Here is a 14,892-nt window from a genome sequence, read left to right on the forward strand (position 1 = left end):
AAGCTCAGCAGCTAGACAGTTTGTATAAACTACATTAGACTGAAGACCTTGCAGCAGAGATCCCTGTGTAAAATGCAATAATTGGAATATCAGGGACACATGATTCCCCACTAAATACAATGAAATGTGCTCTGTTTTTTTTTTTTTTTGTAGCTTTAGAGCGCAGCTATGATCTGGGATTGGGGTTTACAGATTAGAAGTTTGTCTACTGGAAGGCTAGGGTTGCTCCCCAACTCTATATACTTGCAATGATGTTCTTTCCACTCTGCAGTTCTTCCTACAGGCATAATTGGAGGCTCACAGGCCCCAATGATATTTAAAAAGATCTCCACCCACTATAAAATTGGTGTCTTATGTGGCTGTTGGGTCTCCGCAGGCATGTGCCAGGGTCCAAGTGTGACTGCTATTGCTACAACCCATATAGTCACACCTTTGTTTCTGCCTTTTCTCAAGCTCCAATTCACAAGAAAGACAGCACACATAAGGTTGATTTTCATTACAATAAGAAGAAGAAGAAACATGTTTAGAGCCTTCTCTTTGCTTAGAAGACAATGTGATAGAAGAGCTGACCTTTGAAGTACTTTTTAAATGTTGTCCTGTACTTCTGTGTCTCAAGACTGCTTCCAAACAAAGCACCCATCATCAGGACTAAACACTACATCATTCTAAAACATCATAAGACATCATTCCAGGGATTCTACAGAACAACCTTCTTAAGATTTTTAAGAAACAATATTTACTGTGACATATTCCACTTTTCCAGACAATTTTTAAGAAACAATATTTACTGTGACATATTCCACTCTACCAGACAATTTAACTGCTGAAAAATGGAATATGTCACAGTAAATATCCCAATTCAGGAGCGGCCATTCTTCTTTAGAACAATTAGGAGAACAACTAACCCTATAGAGGGACAAGTTTTAAAATATGTCATACTAGTATTTTTCCATTATCTGGGTGCAAAGTCAGGCTTATAATAATAATTATTATAATAATCTATATTAAATTAACAAAGTAAGTCTTTAAAGTACTATAGAAATGCTGCCTAAACTAAAACCTAGAGTCTAGGAGTAAAAGCAAATACTATGGGGGGAATTTACTAAAACTGTATAATTATATGTTCAGTTTATACACTGGCTGAAGTATCTAGTAGACAGTGACTTACTGTATGAAGAACGTTGTACTGCAGTAAGTTCTGGTTATTGTGAAGCTACATATGCCATTAAGTGCCATCTTCTGATACAAAACTGCCTCTATATCACTGGAAGACCTATTTCTAGGAAATGAGGACTGATCTATCAGAGATTTTTGGACCTTATTTTTCACCTGCTGTTAAGAATGGTTGAGATGATGAAATAAGATGATGAATCTGAAGAGCCCACTAACAGTATCTATAAATGAGAGACATTGGCAATCCCAATTTATGTTGATCGATAGGTTGTATTACGCCTACAGCAATGTATCACTTTGGACTTTATTTGCATTATTATTGTCCTAAATGTCACGATTCTGAATCTGCAAGGGGATTAATATGTACTGGAAAGAAATTCAGGGCCAAATTAATTCCAAAATGGGAATTAAATTACACCTAGAACATCTGGCATTTTTATTTGGCGTTCTAATTACTAAATTTTTGGGGGGGCTAGATTAATTATCATGAGAAATTGGGTAAAAGCTGATTTTCCATTCATTTCAAATCGGTTGATGGGAATTGGGAAAACAAGAAGATATGAAAAATTGTGCAATGCAACCAGAAAGCGTTTAATGAAATGGCATAAAATGTGGGACAAGAAAGCAATAAGAAGAAAGCAATTAATTTGGATTATGGTGGTCTTTTTTTTCCCTACAAGTCTGTCGGGTATGGGGTGGCCGGAAGGAGAGTTAGTGTGTTATTTTTAGTACACTATTGCGGTAATTGGTTATATGTATAAATATAATCATAGTTTATTTTCTTGAACAATTAAAATATTTTAAAAAAGCAGAAGCAAACTCCAACAACATATTTTTACTATTCATTTATATCTGGAGTTGGACACAAGGAAAGAGAAAGATTGATGTGAAGATAGCACTGCTGACATTGTCATGTAAACTGGATTAATATACCTGGAGCTCCACCAGGAAACACAGATTGATCCTGGTAAAATACAGTATATTGAAGTCAGGTGATGTCAAATGTGGCATTCGTTGACAAGCAATGGCTCAAACATGTTTGAATTGCTGCTTAGCAAACAGCAAAGTTAAAAACAGGACAAATAAGAAAGGTTTTTAAAATGTAAGAACACTTTGCTATGATTAATAAATAAAGCTATGTTACAATGCTTTATGCATGTATTTGACAATACGTCTACACGGAGCTAAAAAGTGCAATGTTAGTTAAAGCATATCTAGCTTTTTAGGATAATACGCCATATGTGTAGGGGTAGCACTATTTCTGGGGGGTTGGTAAGGGGGGGGGGGGCGGGGTGTCAGACCACACGACACTCGCAATCTCCATAATGGGGCTCATCTCTGAGTACTTCCAAGACAAACTGGTGGGAGGGATGACTGCCTGCTCCGGCAATCCCCAGCTAATGCAGGACATCGCTGTGGCTGGTGGAGTTGCCGCCACTTCTGAGAACAGTTGGCCTTGGAAAGTGGAGGCCGGAGAGCTTAGTGATGGGCCTTGTTCTGAAGATCTTTGAGGAGCCCTAGTGGTCAGAGCTCCCACAATCAAATACTTTTATCCCCTATCCTGTGGGTAGAACACTTACTAGAATTTTCCCTCTCTTTTCAGCTATTTTCCCTCCTCCCTGCCAGACCTCCTCACCCCAAAGATGTCTATGGGCAGCTGCAACCTAATACTTCAGTAAGCTGAACCTTCTGCAGATGGACTTAAGCAGTTTTTTTTGCAGGAAATGAGCCCAATAAGTAGAGGAAGAGGCATTTTGCTCTAATAAGATACATTACAAAGTTTTGCTAGTAAGATCGATTTGTGCAAAGTTTATTAGACATGTGCACAATTAAAAACCCTGTATACATTCACATACTAAAGGGGTACTCCAGCCCTAAGACATCTTATCTATCTTGACTAGCCTTTATACACATTTTAGCGCCATATTTTTGTTATACAGAAAATGGGAGATATTGCTTAATTTTTTTTAAGGAAAGTACGTTATTGCACTACAAGATACATGGATATAGTCTCCTCACATATCCAAACTAATCTTACCACGTTATATCTTTATAAAACTATACCCTGACAATCGTAAACTGCTGAAAAATGTTGACTATGATTGACTGTCAGTACAGCTGTAGACATAAGTTATTCTTAGAGGTGATTTTTCATCTTCCTCTGGAATCAACGTGGGAGTAGGTAAAGAAAATTCATTCCTGTCAGCTCAGCCTACACAGAAGATTAGTGGACCCAGGTGCTTTATTAAAGCAGAAAAGAGCCTAGCTGCCTCACTTAATGTGTCAATGACAACCAATAAAGGGTCTCAAATAAGATGCAAAGATCAACTTCTCAGAACAGATGAATTATAAAGTAATTAGAGAGCTATAGGGGGAATAAAAAAAAAATGTATTTATGTCACTCTTGGGTGAAAAATGCAAGATCCTCACTTAAAAAAGGTTTATGATGCTAAACAAAAAAATAACAAAAAAACAACAACTTATTATAGATTCCCTCACAGATTATGATGAGTGGAGGTTAAAAATTGCTTGTGTAGAAAAGAAGCCCTAATTTCTTTATTGTGTGTGCGTATATCTGAATATAAGGAATTCTCACAGTTAAATAAAATAACTCTTCTATTCCTTACAAACCTTGACAGGTATGCACATATCATCTAGTACCATGGTTTAAGACAATTTTTTCAGATGCAAAACATGTATCAGTACATTTATCTGAACTCCATTAATGTCAAGTGTCATGAAGGGCTCACACATAGTGTGAACATTGTGTATCATGATCGTGATGTAAAGATGATCACAAACTGCCCCCCTTACCCCCTGCCTGGACCCACCAGCCATTACCTGTAATCTGTGGGGGAAGACTGGCAGTAAGTGTGAAATTATCCTGCAACACCACCAAAGGGAAAATTAAGCATTATATTGTGTGTATACATATCAATGGGCTGTGTAATGCAGGACAGGCTATCTGGAGCAAGAGATGCTTTTTAATAAAGCTTCTGACTCAGATTCTAATATGGAACACAGAAGACCTTCTCTATTAACTTTAAAATTTATTTTAGAAAATATTAAAACAGGTTTTCTAAATTGGATAACCCCTTCAAGAACCTATCCCAACTCAGCGATTACCTGGATACGGTAGTTCTCCACACCATTTAGCATTACTATCCTACAGATAGGGTAAGTTAATCAGTTTTATATGATGTAGACATCTAGCTACAATATACGATACAAAATATATAAACTTGTATTTTTTTCCCATGTTATGCATTAGAACTGAGATTACTAGTAGGCTGAATGTTAACCACATTCCTGCCAATATTTGCTTGAAAGGTGCCCTGCAGCAGTGCATGAAAAGTCTTTGAAGCACACGCAGGTTTTTGATCTCACATGGTTCAACATACATAAAACCACATTTGATCAAAACTCAGGATAGGAGTTAAATCCAACCTGACAGCAGAAATGACAGGTTTTATCAAGCTTCACTATTCCTGTCCTGGGTTGTAGCTAAAACATAAACATGTTAAGATGCATATTACAAACTTGTCAGGCATTAAAACCAAGAACAATTATTTACATGGTAATTCCAATACTTCATACCATATAAATTATGAATCTTCTCAGTTTTTACAAACAAACAATTCCAGCTTTACTCCTTTGCACAGTTTAAAGATATTTAGCAATCTGGCAACTACAGAGCTAAACAATTTGATATGTTCAAGATTTTATACTGTATAATGTAAAGTTGCAACTAATCAGAAATTATTTTCTTGAGTCAAGTAAAGACCAACATACAGTAATATTTGTTCTTTTCTTTATATCATTAGAATAAAAACAAGTAGACCTGTGCAAGTAGCAGCAGAGAACAGTGTTACAAGAGATCTGGTAAAGACTGCTCTCTGTGGCAAAGGCTGCCATCTCCTGGGATAGTAAGGTAACAGATTCTAGGAAGCACATTCGGCAGCAGAAGATGGCACTTAAATATGTTGGAAACACAGATTGACACAAAAACCATAATGTACCCAGCTAGAAATGTAAGATTTTGGCAAAAATCGGCATGCAGAAATGTTAATGATTACGAGTGTGGTTTGATTAGACTCTGGGTCTTAACACAAGAGGGCATAAATGTTTTTCCCCGCTGCCCTATAACCCTAAAAAAATTTTTTTAGAGGCTATCACCTTTAGGTAGTGTAAGCGAGAAACCAGCGAGAAACCAGGACTGCTACAGTCGGAAATTATATAATCTGCCTGAACTGCAGGTGTGATGATAATTTGGGGAGCCATTGCGTAAGACAGTTGGTCACCCCTAGTAATGATATAAAGGAACAAGAGATGTTGTCTCAGCAATATGTGCAGGACAGGATGTCAGGGCTTTTCACTGGCATTTTTTAGCAGGATAAGGCTCCTCCACATACAGCAAGAGTTTCTCAGGATTGTCTTTGCAGGATTGTTTTTTCCTACCTAATCCTTGTGGGGGAGGAAAAGCAACATAGGAGGAAGTACTTGTCCTCATATCCCAAACTCATTGCCCGTCCTCATATCCCAAATTCATATCTCATCCTCAAATGCCGTCCTCATATCCCGAACTCATATCCTGACTTCATATCATGCCTCATATCCCATCATCATATCCTGGCCTCATATCCCATCCTCATATCTAGTCCTCTTATCCTGTCCTCATATCTCATCCTCATATGACGTCCTCAGGTGGGGCTGAATTGTGATGGAGATTGTAAGCCAAAAATAGAAGGAGGCTTGGTTTTGTAGCATGACTTGCAAGCTGGACCAATGCACAAAAAGGCAGAAATTAAAAGGGGTGTGGCTTAAATGGTGGGTGTGGCTTTGCGAGATAGGGTGTGTCATGCAGGAGGTGTGTGGCTGGAATGATGAACTCACAAGGAGATACAAAGCTTGTGGAGTAAGACACTGGAAGTCCTATATATTTGCATACAACTTAAGACAAAAACCACATCCTTCATGTAAGGGGGTAGGCTAAGGTTGATTTAACTATCATATATTTGTATTTGACATAAAAGTAAAGTGTACTAAGTTTCAACAAAATATCTCCAGACATTTAGAAGTTATGCAGGAACATACATTTCCCAAAGACTTGCATGGAACTTTAAACAAAAAACCCGACCCTCGCAAATGGGGGTGGGGTAGTGTTAATCCATCTATCCTGTTTGTTGTTGACATATATGTAACATGTGTACCAAGTTTTATCGAAATATCTTCAGCCGTTAGGAAGTGATGCTGGAACATACATACACACATACATACACACACATTGAGTTTTATATATATAAATCAAGCATTTATGGCACGCTAGCACTGGCAACCTAAAAGTGTGTAGGATCTACAGGCCCAGCTGCAACACCAGTGGGCAAATGTGCCACAGGATGACATACAAAACCCAACTATATCTGATCCAGGCTAGAGCCGTCCAACAGGGTACAAAAGCCTGCGTTCGATTGTAGTTGTACATACCCTTTCCCTCTAATATTGTAATCACGTACATCATTATGTTCATACAAAGTTTTATTTGACTCCTTGGTGCTTTATTTGTGCAACACATATTTGTGCAACACATAAAAATGGTAGCCTGAAATAAACCATGCAAGACACTGTTCACATCTGCTTTTAAGACACAGAGGGAGATTCCATAATATTTGGCAGGGAAGAAAAGCGCAACATGCAGTTTTCTTTCCTATCAAAATGATGGAACCCAACAGATCCCATTATAGAACAATTAGGTCCATCTGGTGATGCTGGTGTCTGTTGTTCAATTCTGCTCCCTTTATGCAATAGAAAAACAGAAATAAAGACACATACATGAACAGAGCCTAAAATCAAAATAAAAAAAATACTACAAATTCACTTTTAAACACTGAATTCAGTATAGGCCTCCAGAAAAGTTTCTATAGATTGTTTCACTATTACAAATTGGTCATCTTCTTCCTCAACTATTAAAGTCAGGACAGAAACCACGAAACAGGATATTCACACAGTTGCATTTTGTCATACTAAATGGTTCACCTGGCCTGACAGTTTAATTCACATATTAACATTCCTCACATTGCTACCCTGTACTTTGGTGACACAAGCATCAGAGGATGTGTGGCAGATAGCCATGGGGATGATTCCACACACAAAAGGTAAAAGTATGCAACTATTTACTAATGCACAAACCATGACAAAGTCAAACACAAAGAACATGGCAATAAGCAGCTTACATCCTGAGCACCATTTCCTATTTACACAATTTTACCGCCATTCTGTTCTTCATAATTGGAAGACTTTTTCAGATTCTTTAAAAACCCAATTAGTATTCCCTCCATAGGAGAGATATAATATACAAAATATTCAGGAAATGTTCCAACTGAAAATGCAATTCATTATTTACATGAATAAAAATATAACTTCATATTTCAGAAATTTGGAGAATGTCAGCAAAAGATGTTCCCACAAACTCACATATTACATCATAAAGTGACACACTCTTTTTCGTTTATGGCCTAATAGTAAGCATTAGTGATGAGAATTCTTTATAGCCTTGATCCTCACATTAAGTCAATATTTAATTTTCAACTAAAATGTAAGTGATATAGTTTATTTCTGGTTGTCAGTTAAGTAATTATTCTTTTATGTTGTAAATCATATAGTGGTCCAAAAGAGATTTTCATTACTAAAAATGATCACTACTTACGGTAACTACGGTAAATTAAACTAATGAAAATACAAGATATGAGCAGTCTTAACAACTATTGTTGAAGCTTATTATGAAAACCCCAATTGAAAGATTACTCACCAGAATCATCTGTATCCTGATCATCTACTGGACCAACCGCTATTCCCATATCCATGCATTTCTTGCTGTGAGCTTTGGATTTCATGTGTTTTGTTAAATTGCCTGAAATAGAGCATGTCTATGAATGACTGCAATTAATACAGCTAAAATGGTATATAATGCAACTGAAGAGATACAGCAGTATGATCCACAGATGGTCAACTAGCATGCTGCAGATATTAGTGCAAACAAAGTAAGAGTATTGGACTATGCACTTTATGGCATTTAACGTTTTGAAGATCAAATAAGAGCCAAAGGTTATGTTTACATCTTGTGTTGGAAAATACCTCTGATGTATGCCACTCTATAGCCATTCAGTGGCATACATCATTCACTGGCCGTGAAGCAGAAATAAAAAATGTATATGTTCTTTTTGAAGGGCCCAAAAAGGTACAATTGTGCATATCACCCTAGTGGAGACAAAAAAAAATCATCATGTAAAAAGGGACCTAGGGATATACCTGCTGTATGTACCAGGGGCATTAGATGTTGACGCAAACACTCAAACCCACTGTAAAACAATGAAGAGTCAGCAGCACTCCCACACGTACCACAGTCTCCTCAAACAGCTGACCGGCAGGACTGCCAGGAGTCTGATATCCAGTGATCAAATATTAATAGCCTATCTTGAGGCTAGGCCATCAAATTTTTAAAGGCTTGATAACTCCTAAAAAGCGTTACTGTTGTTCGAAACAACTTTTTTCATTTAACCCTTCCCAACAAATAACATACATGTCCATCATGGGTCGGGTGAGCGGACAAGATGCGGGCCCGCGGGTTGGGTCCGCGTCATAAATACCGTGATCTATACAGATAAAGGCAATTAACCCCTTCAGGACCAAGCCCATTTTGGCCTTAAGGACCGGAGCGTTTTTTGCACATCTGACCACTGTCACTTTAAACATTAATAACTCTGGAATGCTTTTAGTTATCATTCTGATTCCAAGACTGTTTTTTCGTGACATATTCTACTTTAACATAGTGGTAAATTTTTGTGGTAACTTGCATCCTTTCTTGGTGAAAAATCCGTAAATTTGATGAAAAATTTGAAAATTTTGCATTTTTCGAACTTTGAAGCTTTCTGCTTGTAAGGAAAATGGATATTCCGAAAAAAAAATTTTTTTGGTTCACATATACAATATGTCTACTTTATGTTTGCATCATAAAATTGACAAGTTTTTACTTTTGGAAGACATCAGAGGGCTTCAAAGTTAAGCAGCAATTTTCCAATTTTTCACAAAATTTTCAAACTCGATATTTTTCAGGGACCAGTTCAGGTTTGAAGTGGATTTGAAGGGTCTTCATATTAGAAATACCCCATAAATGACCCCATTATAAAAACTACACCCCCCAAAGTATTCAAAATGACATTCAGTCAGCGTTTTAACCCTTGTGTTTCACAGGAATAGCAGCAAAGTGAAGGAGAAAATTCAAAATCTTCATTCTTGTAGACCCAATTTTTGAATTTTTACAAGGGGTAAAAGGAGAAAATTTTTACTTGTATTTGTAGCCCAATTTCTCTCGAGTAAGCACATACCTCATATGTCTATGTAAAGTGTTCGGCGGGCGCAATAGAAGGCTCAGAAGGGAAGGAGCGACAAGGGGATTTTGGAGAGTACGTTTTTCTGAAATGGTTTTTGGGGGGCATGTTGCATTAAGAAAGCCCTTATGGTGCCAGAACAGCAAAAAAAAAACATATGGCATACCATTTTGGAAACTAGACCTATCGGGGAATGTAACATGGGATAAAGTGAGCCTTAATACCCCACAGGTGTTTCACGACTTTTGCAAATGTAAAAAAAAAAATTATAATTTTTACCTACAATGCTTGTTTTCCCAAAAATGTAACATTTTTAAAAAGGGTAATAGCAGAAAATACCCCTAAAAATTTGAAGCCCAATTTCTCCCGATTCAGAAAACACCCCATATGGGGGTGAAAAGTGCTCTGCTGGCGCACTACAGGTCTCAGAAGAGAAGGAGTCACATTTGGCTTTTTGAAAGCAAATTTTGCTCTGGGGGCATGCCGCATTTAGGAAGCCCCTATGGTGCCGGCACAGCAAAAAAAAAAAAAAAACACATGGCATACTATTTTGGAAACTAGACCCCTCGGGGAAGGTAACAAGTGGTTAAGTGAACCTCTATACCCCACAGGTGTTTCACGACTTTTGCATATGTAAAAAAATTTTTTTTATTTTTTACCTAAAATGCTTGTTTTCCCAAAAATGTAACATTTTTAAAAAGGGTAAAAGCAGAAAATACCCCCCAAAATTTGTAACACAATTTCTCCCGAGTACGGCGATACCCCATATGTGACCCTAAACTGTTGCCTTGAAATACAACAGGGCTCCAAAGTGAGAGAGTGCCATGCGCATTTGAGGCCTAAATTAGGGACTTGCATAGGGGTGGACATAGGGGTATTCTATGCCAGTGATTCCCAAACAGGGTGCCTCCAGCTGTTTCAAAACTCCCAGCATGCCTGGACAGTCAACGGCTGTCCGACAATACTGGGAGTTGTTGTTTTGCAACAGCTGGAGGCTCCGTTTTGGAAACAGTGGCGTACCAGACGCTTTCATTTTTATTGGGGAGGGGGGCTGTGTAGGGGTATGTGTATATGTAGTGTTTTTTACTTTTTATTTTATTGTGTGTTAGTGTAGTGTTTTTAGGGTACAGTCGCACCGGCGGGGGTTCACAGTAGTTTCTCGCTGGCAGTTTGAGCTGCGGCAGAAAATTTGCCGCAGCTCAAACCTGCAGCCAGATACTTACTGTAAACCTCCGCCCATGTGAGTGTACCCTGTACGTTCACATTGGGGGGGGGGGGGACATCCAGCTGTTGCAAAACTACAACTCCCAGCATGCGCTGACAGACTGTACATGCTGAGAGTTTTAGTTTTGCAACAGCTGTAGGCACACTGGTTATGTATCACTGAGTTTGTGACCTAACTCAGTGTTTCACAACCAGTGTGCCTCCAGCTGTTGCAAAACTACAATTCCCAGCATGTACGGTGCATGGTGTACATTGACTGCTGAGAGTTGTAGTTTGCAACAGCTGGAGGCACACCGGTCGTGAAACACTGAGTTAGGTAAAAAAAAGAACTCTAAGTTTCACAACCAGTGTGCCTTCAGCTGTTGCAAAACTACAACTCTCAGCAGTCACCGACAGCCAACGGGCATGCTGGGAGTTGTAGTTATGCAACCAGCAGATGCACCACTACAACTCCCAGCATGCACTTTAGCTGTTTGTGCAAGCTGGTAGTTGTAGTTATACAACAGCTGAAGGTACACTTTTCCATAGAAAAAATGTGCCTCCAGCTGTTGCAAAACCATAAGTCCCAGCATGCCCATAAGGGAATGCTGGGAGTTGTGGTGGCCTGCCTCCTGCTGTTGCATAACTACAGCTCCCAGCATGCCCTTTTTGCATACTGGGAGCTGTTGCTAAGCAACAGCAGGAGGCTGTCACTCACCTCCTACTGCTGCCGGCACACAGGTCAGTCCTGCCGCCGCCGCTCCTGGGGCCCCGATCCCAACATTGACGCCGGGGATCGGGGTCCCCAGCTCCCGAGGTGCACGTCCCGCACCCGCTCACGTCCTTCGGAAGAGGGGCGGAGCGGGTTGCGGGAGTGACACCCGCAGCAGGCGCCCTGACTGGTCTGCCGGTAATCCGGCCGACGAATCTGGGCGATCGTGAGGTGGCACCAGTGCCACCTCACCCCTGCTGGCTATGGCTGTTCGGGACCGTCAGAGACGGCCCCGATCGGCCAGTTATTCCGGGTCACCGGTTCACTGGAGACCCGATTGACCCGGAATCGCCGCAGATCGCTGGACTGAATTGTCCAGCGATCTGCGGCCATCGCCGACATGGGGGGCATAATGACCCCCCTGGGCGATATGCTGAGATGCCTGCTGAATGATTTCAGCAGGCATCCGGCTCCGGTCCCCAACCGGCTAGCGGTGGGGACCGGAATTCCCACGGGCGTATGGATACGCCCTCGGTCCTTAAGGACTCGGAATGCAGGGCGTATCCATACGCCCTATGTCCTGAAGAGGTTAAACATTAAATGCTGCTATTCCCTAGTGGTCCCATAGCCCCCCCACTATGATGTAACCGCGGGAGGCTTAGTTACATCATCATTGCTGTTCTCGGCTGGGTCCCGCTGCTAGAGAACAGCAGCGGTGATGTCACTAAGCTCCGCCGATGCTCCAAGCTGCGCCTGGAGCTAAAGATACCGGCAAAGATTACAGAAGAACGACTGCACGAAACGGGACAAGGTACTTACATAACGTTATCATTGTCACCTGCACTACCTGCCGGTGACAGATTTCCTTTAAAGGTTTTTAACCCCTTACGGATGCCTCCTGTTTTTTACTCTAATGACCAATGCCCATTGTTTTAAATCTGGCATGTGCCTCTTTAAGTGGTTATAACTTTGAAATGTTTTTACTGAGCGAAGCAATTCTGATACTGTTATTTTAACATATTGTACTTTATACTAAAGGCAAATATCTGTTGATAAATTAAAGGGGTACTCCGGTGAAAACCTTTTTTCTTTTAAATCAACTGGTGGCAGAAAGTTAAACAGATTTGTAAATTACTTCTATTAAAAACTCTTAATCCTTCCTGTACTTATTAGCTGCTGAATACTACAGAGGAAATTATTTTCTTTTTGGAATGCTCTTTGATGACATCACGAGCAAAGTTCTCCCTGCTGACGTTATTATAATAATAATAATAATAATAATGCTTTATTTATTGTTGTCCTTAGTGGGATTTGAACCCAAGTCCCCAGCACTGCAAGGCAGCAGTGCTAACCACTGAGCCACCATGCTGCCCTTAGCATACATCTGCTATGCATGGTTGCTAAAATGGACAGAGATGTCCGCAGAGAGCACTGTGCTCGTGATGTCATCAGTGTTCCAAAAAGAAAGGAATTTCCTCTGTAGCATTCAGCAGCTGATAAATACTGGAAGGATTAAGATTTTTTAATAGAAGTATTTTACAAATATGTCTAACTTTCTGCCACCAGTTGATATAAAAGAAAAAAGGTTTTCAGCGGAGTACCCCTCTAAGTATTTTTAGTGAATAATTATTGTGAAAAATTTCTGGCGTTTAATTTTGTTATGGCGTTTACTGTGCCTGTGTGGTAGGAATTATATTACCTTTGTTCTGTGGGTCGGTACAGTTTTGGAAATTTAAGCACCTTTTGCATTGCCATTGCATTCAGATTGCCATTGCATCTGAAGGAGGAGCTGCCATGCTCTGAAGCACGTAATGTTTGGCTATTAAAACTACATTAAGGATACCTTGCCTCACTTGTATGGTGGACTGTGCTGAAGAACCCAGTAATCTTTTTCTTTATTCCTGAGTTCATATCCCGGACAGGTTCCGACATCGGGAGGCTGCACCACCTATATTGATACATGTGCTTATGTGGTTGTGTCTATTACACAACCTAGCAAGGTGATAAGAATAAAGTCACATTTGTTAACTATTCTCTCACCACCACCTCTTACACCAAACGGTACTTGTCCCATGAGGAGCTCTGCTAATTTTTCCTTATAGATCACATATTAAGTACCTTTTTACGTGCTTTCCTTTTCACAACACAATACTTTTTTTCTCTTTTTTGTGTTGCCATGTTCCGACAGCCATAACTTTTTATTTTTTGTCCGATCCCACTGTTTGAGTACATATTTTTATGCAGAACAAGCTCTCTTTTTTACTGGTACCATTTTTGTAATAAATGCTACCTTTTGATCATTTTTATTCCACTTTTTGAACCAAAATTAGCAATTTTTGGGCTAGTTGTTTTCTTTTTATGGCATTTACTGTGGCAATTCCTAATAAATAAAGATTTTTTTTTGTGATAATATAGGGCTTTTTATCCGTACTGCAGTACAGTACAGCATAACTGTCAGTATTAACACTAAGAGTCTGCCTGTATGATCCAGTCTATGGCTGAACCTTACAAGCTTCTGCATTCTGCAGTCAGGAAGCCATCAGCTGGCTTTGAGCCATTACCATGACAATCATCTGGATCCTGCAATGGCATTGCAAGGTCACCAATGGGGGACAGTGGGAGCCCCCTCCCCCTTACAATCCTATAGATGCCGTGGTCAGTACTATGGGGTTAACACTGCCAAGTCTGGCGCAATCTCGGCAGCTGCAGGAAGGATCCCTGCACAGATCTCCTGCAGCGCATCACACAGAGCAGAAGATCAGCAGAATGTATGCATACTTCCATTCGCAGGAACATACCCGCAAGATAGGACATATGCATAAGTCCTGGGGAGGAAAGAGGTTAAACTTTCATTGACAAATACATCACGTTTTAGACACAGCTGCCCATATTTGCTATTGCAAATGTGATAAAATTGTGTGCAAAAAATACTCTTATAGGATTTCCACAACATTTAACTATGCATTTTTTGACACTTTTCCCAGAGGTTCAAAAAAGGGATGTGGTCTCTGTAAACAGGGTGTGACTTTCCTGGAAAGCAAATGAGAGTAGAGGAAAAATGCTATGGTGTGGTGCTATCCAACGGAAATCCAGGACAAAGACTACTGTCTTTTTAATTAATAAAACCTTATTTATTAAATAAAAGTTACAAAATATATCTATGGCAAGACACGTTTCGGGTGATATACTACCCTTAATCAATCGCAGATGAATGATAAATGAATGTGATCGCCGTCTATACATTCATGAATGGGCACTAAAGTTTCAATGGGTGTGGCTACACCTGTCAGAGAAATATCGGTATCTTACAATAATAACAATGAAAAAGAATAATCATGATACAAAATCTAAAACACATATTATACAGCTAAAAAGCAATCTATAATAAAAAAAATTAAACACTGGTAGAGTAAGTTTAGT

The 14,892-nt window shown here is 39.6% G+C and overlaps 1 protein-coding gene across 4 annotated transcripts in view; it reads right to left on the reverse strand.

Annotated features, from left to right (window-relative positions):
- The window catches only part of HIVEP1 (HIVEP zinc finger 1), a 285,521-nt gene that overhangs the window by 26,618 nt on the left and 244,011 nt on the right, over positions 1 to 14,892 (reverse strand). For all 4 annotated transcript variants that reach the window (XM_056521170.1, XM_056521169.1, XM_056521171.1 and 1 more), the window contains one exon: positions 7,979 to 8,080. In XM_056521170.1, coding sequence (XP_056377145.1) covers positions 7,979 to 8,080 — 102 coding nt within the window. The remainder of the gene's footprint in view (positions 1 to 7,978; positions 8,081 to 14,892) is intronic.

The sequence above is a fragment of the Hyla sarda genome, chromosome 5 (genome assembly GCF_029499605.1).
Source record: "Hyla sarda isolate aHylSar1 chromosome 5, aHylSar1.hap1, whole genome shotgun sequence".
Lineage (NCBI taxonomy): Eukaryota > Metazoa > Chordata > Amphibia > Anura > Hylidae > Hyla > Hyla sarda.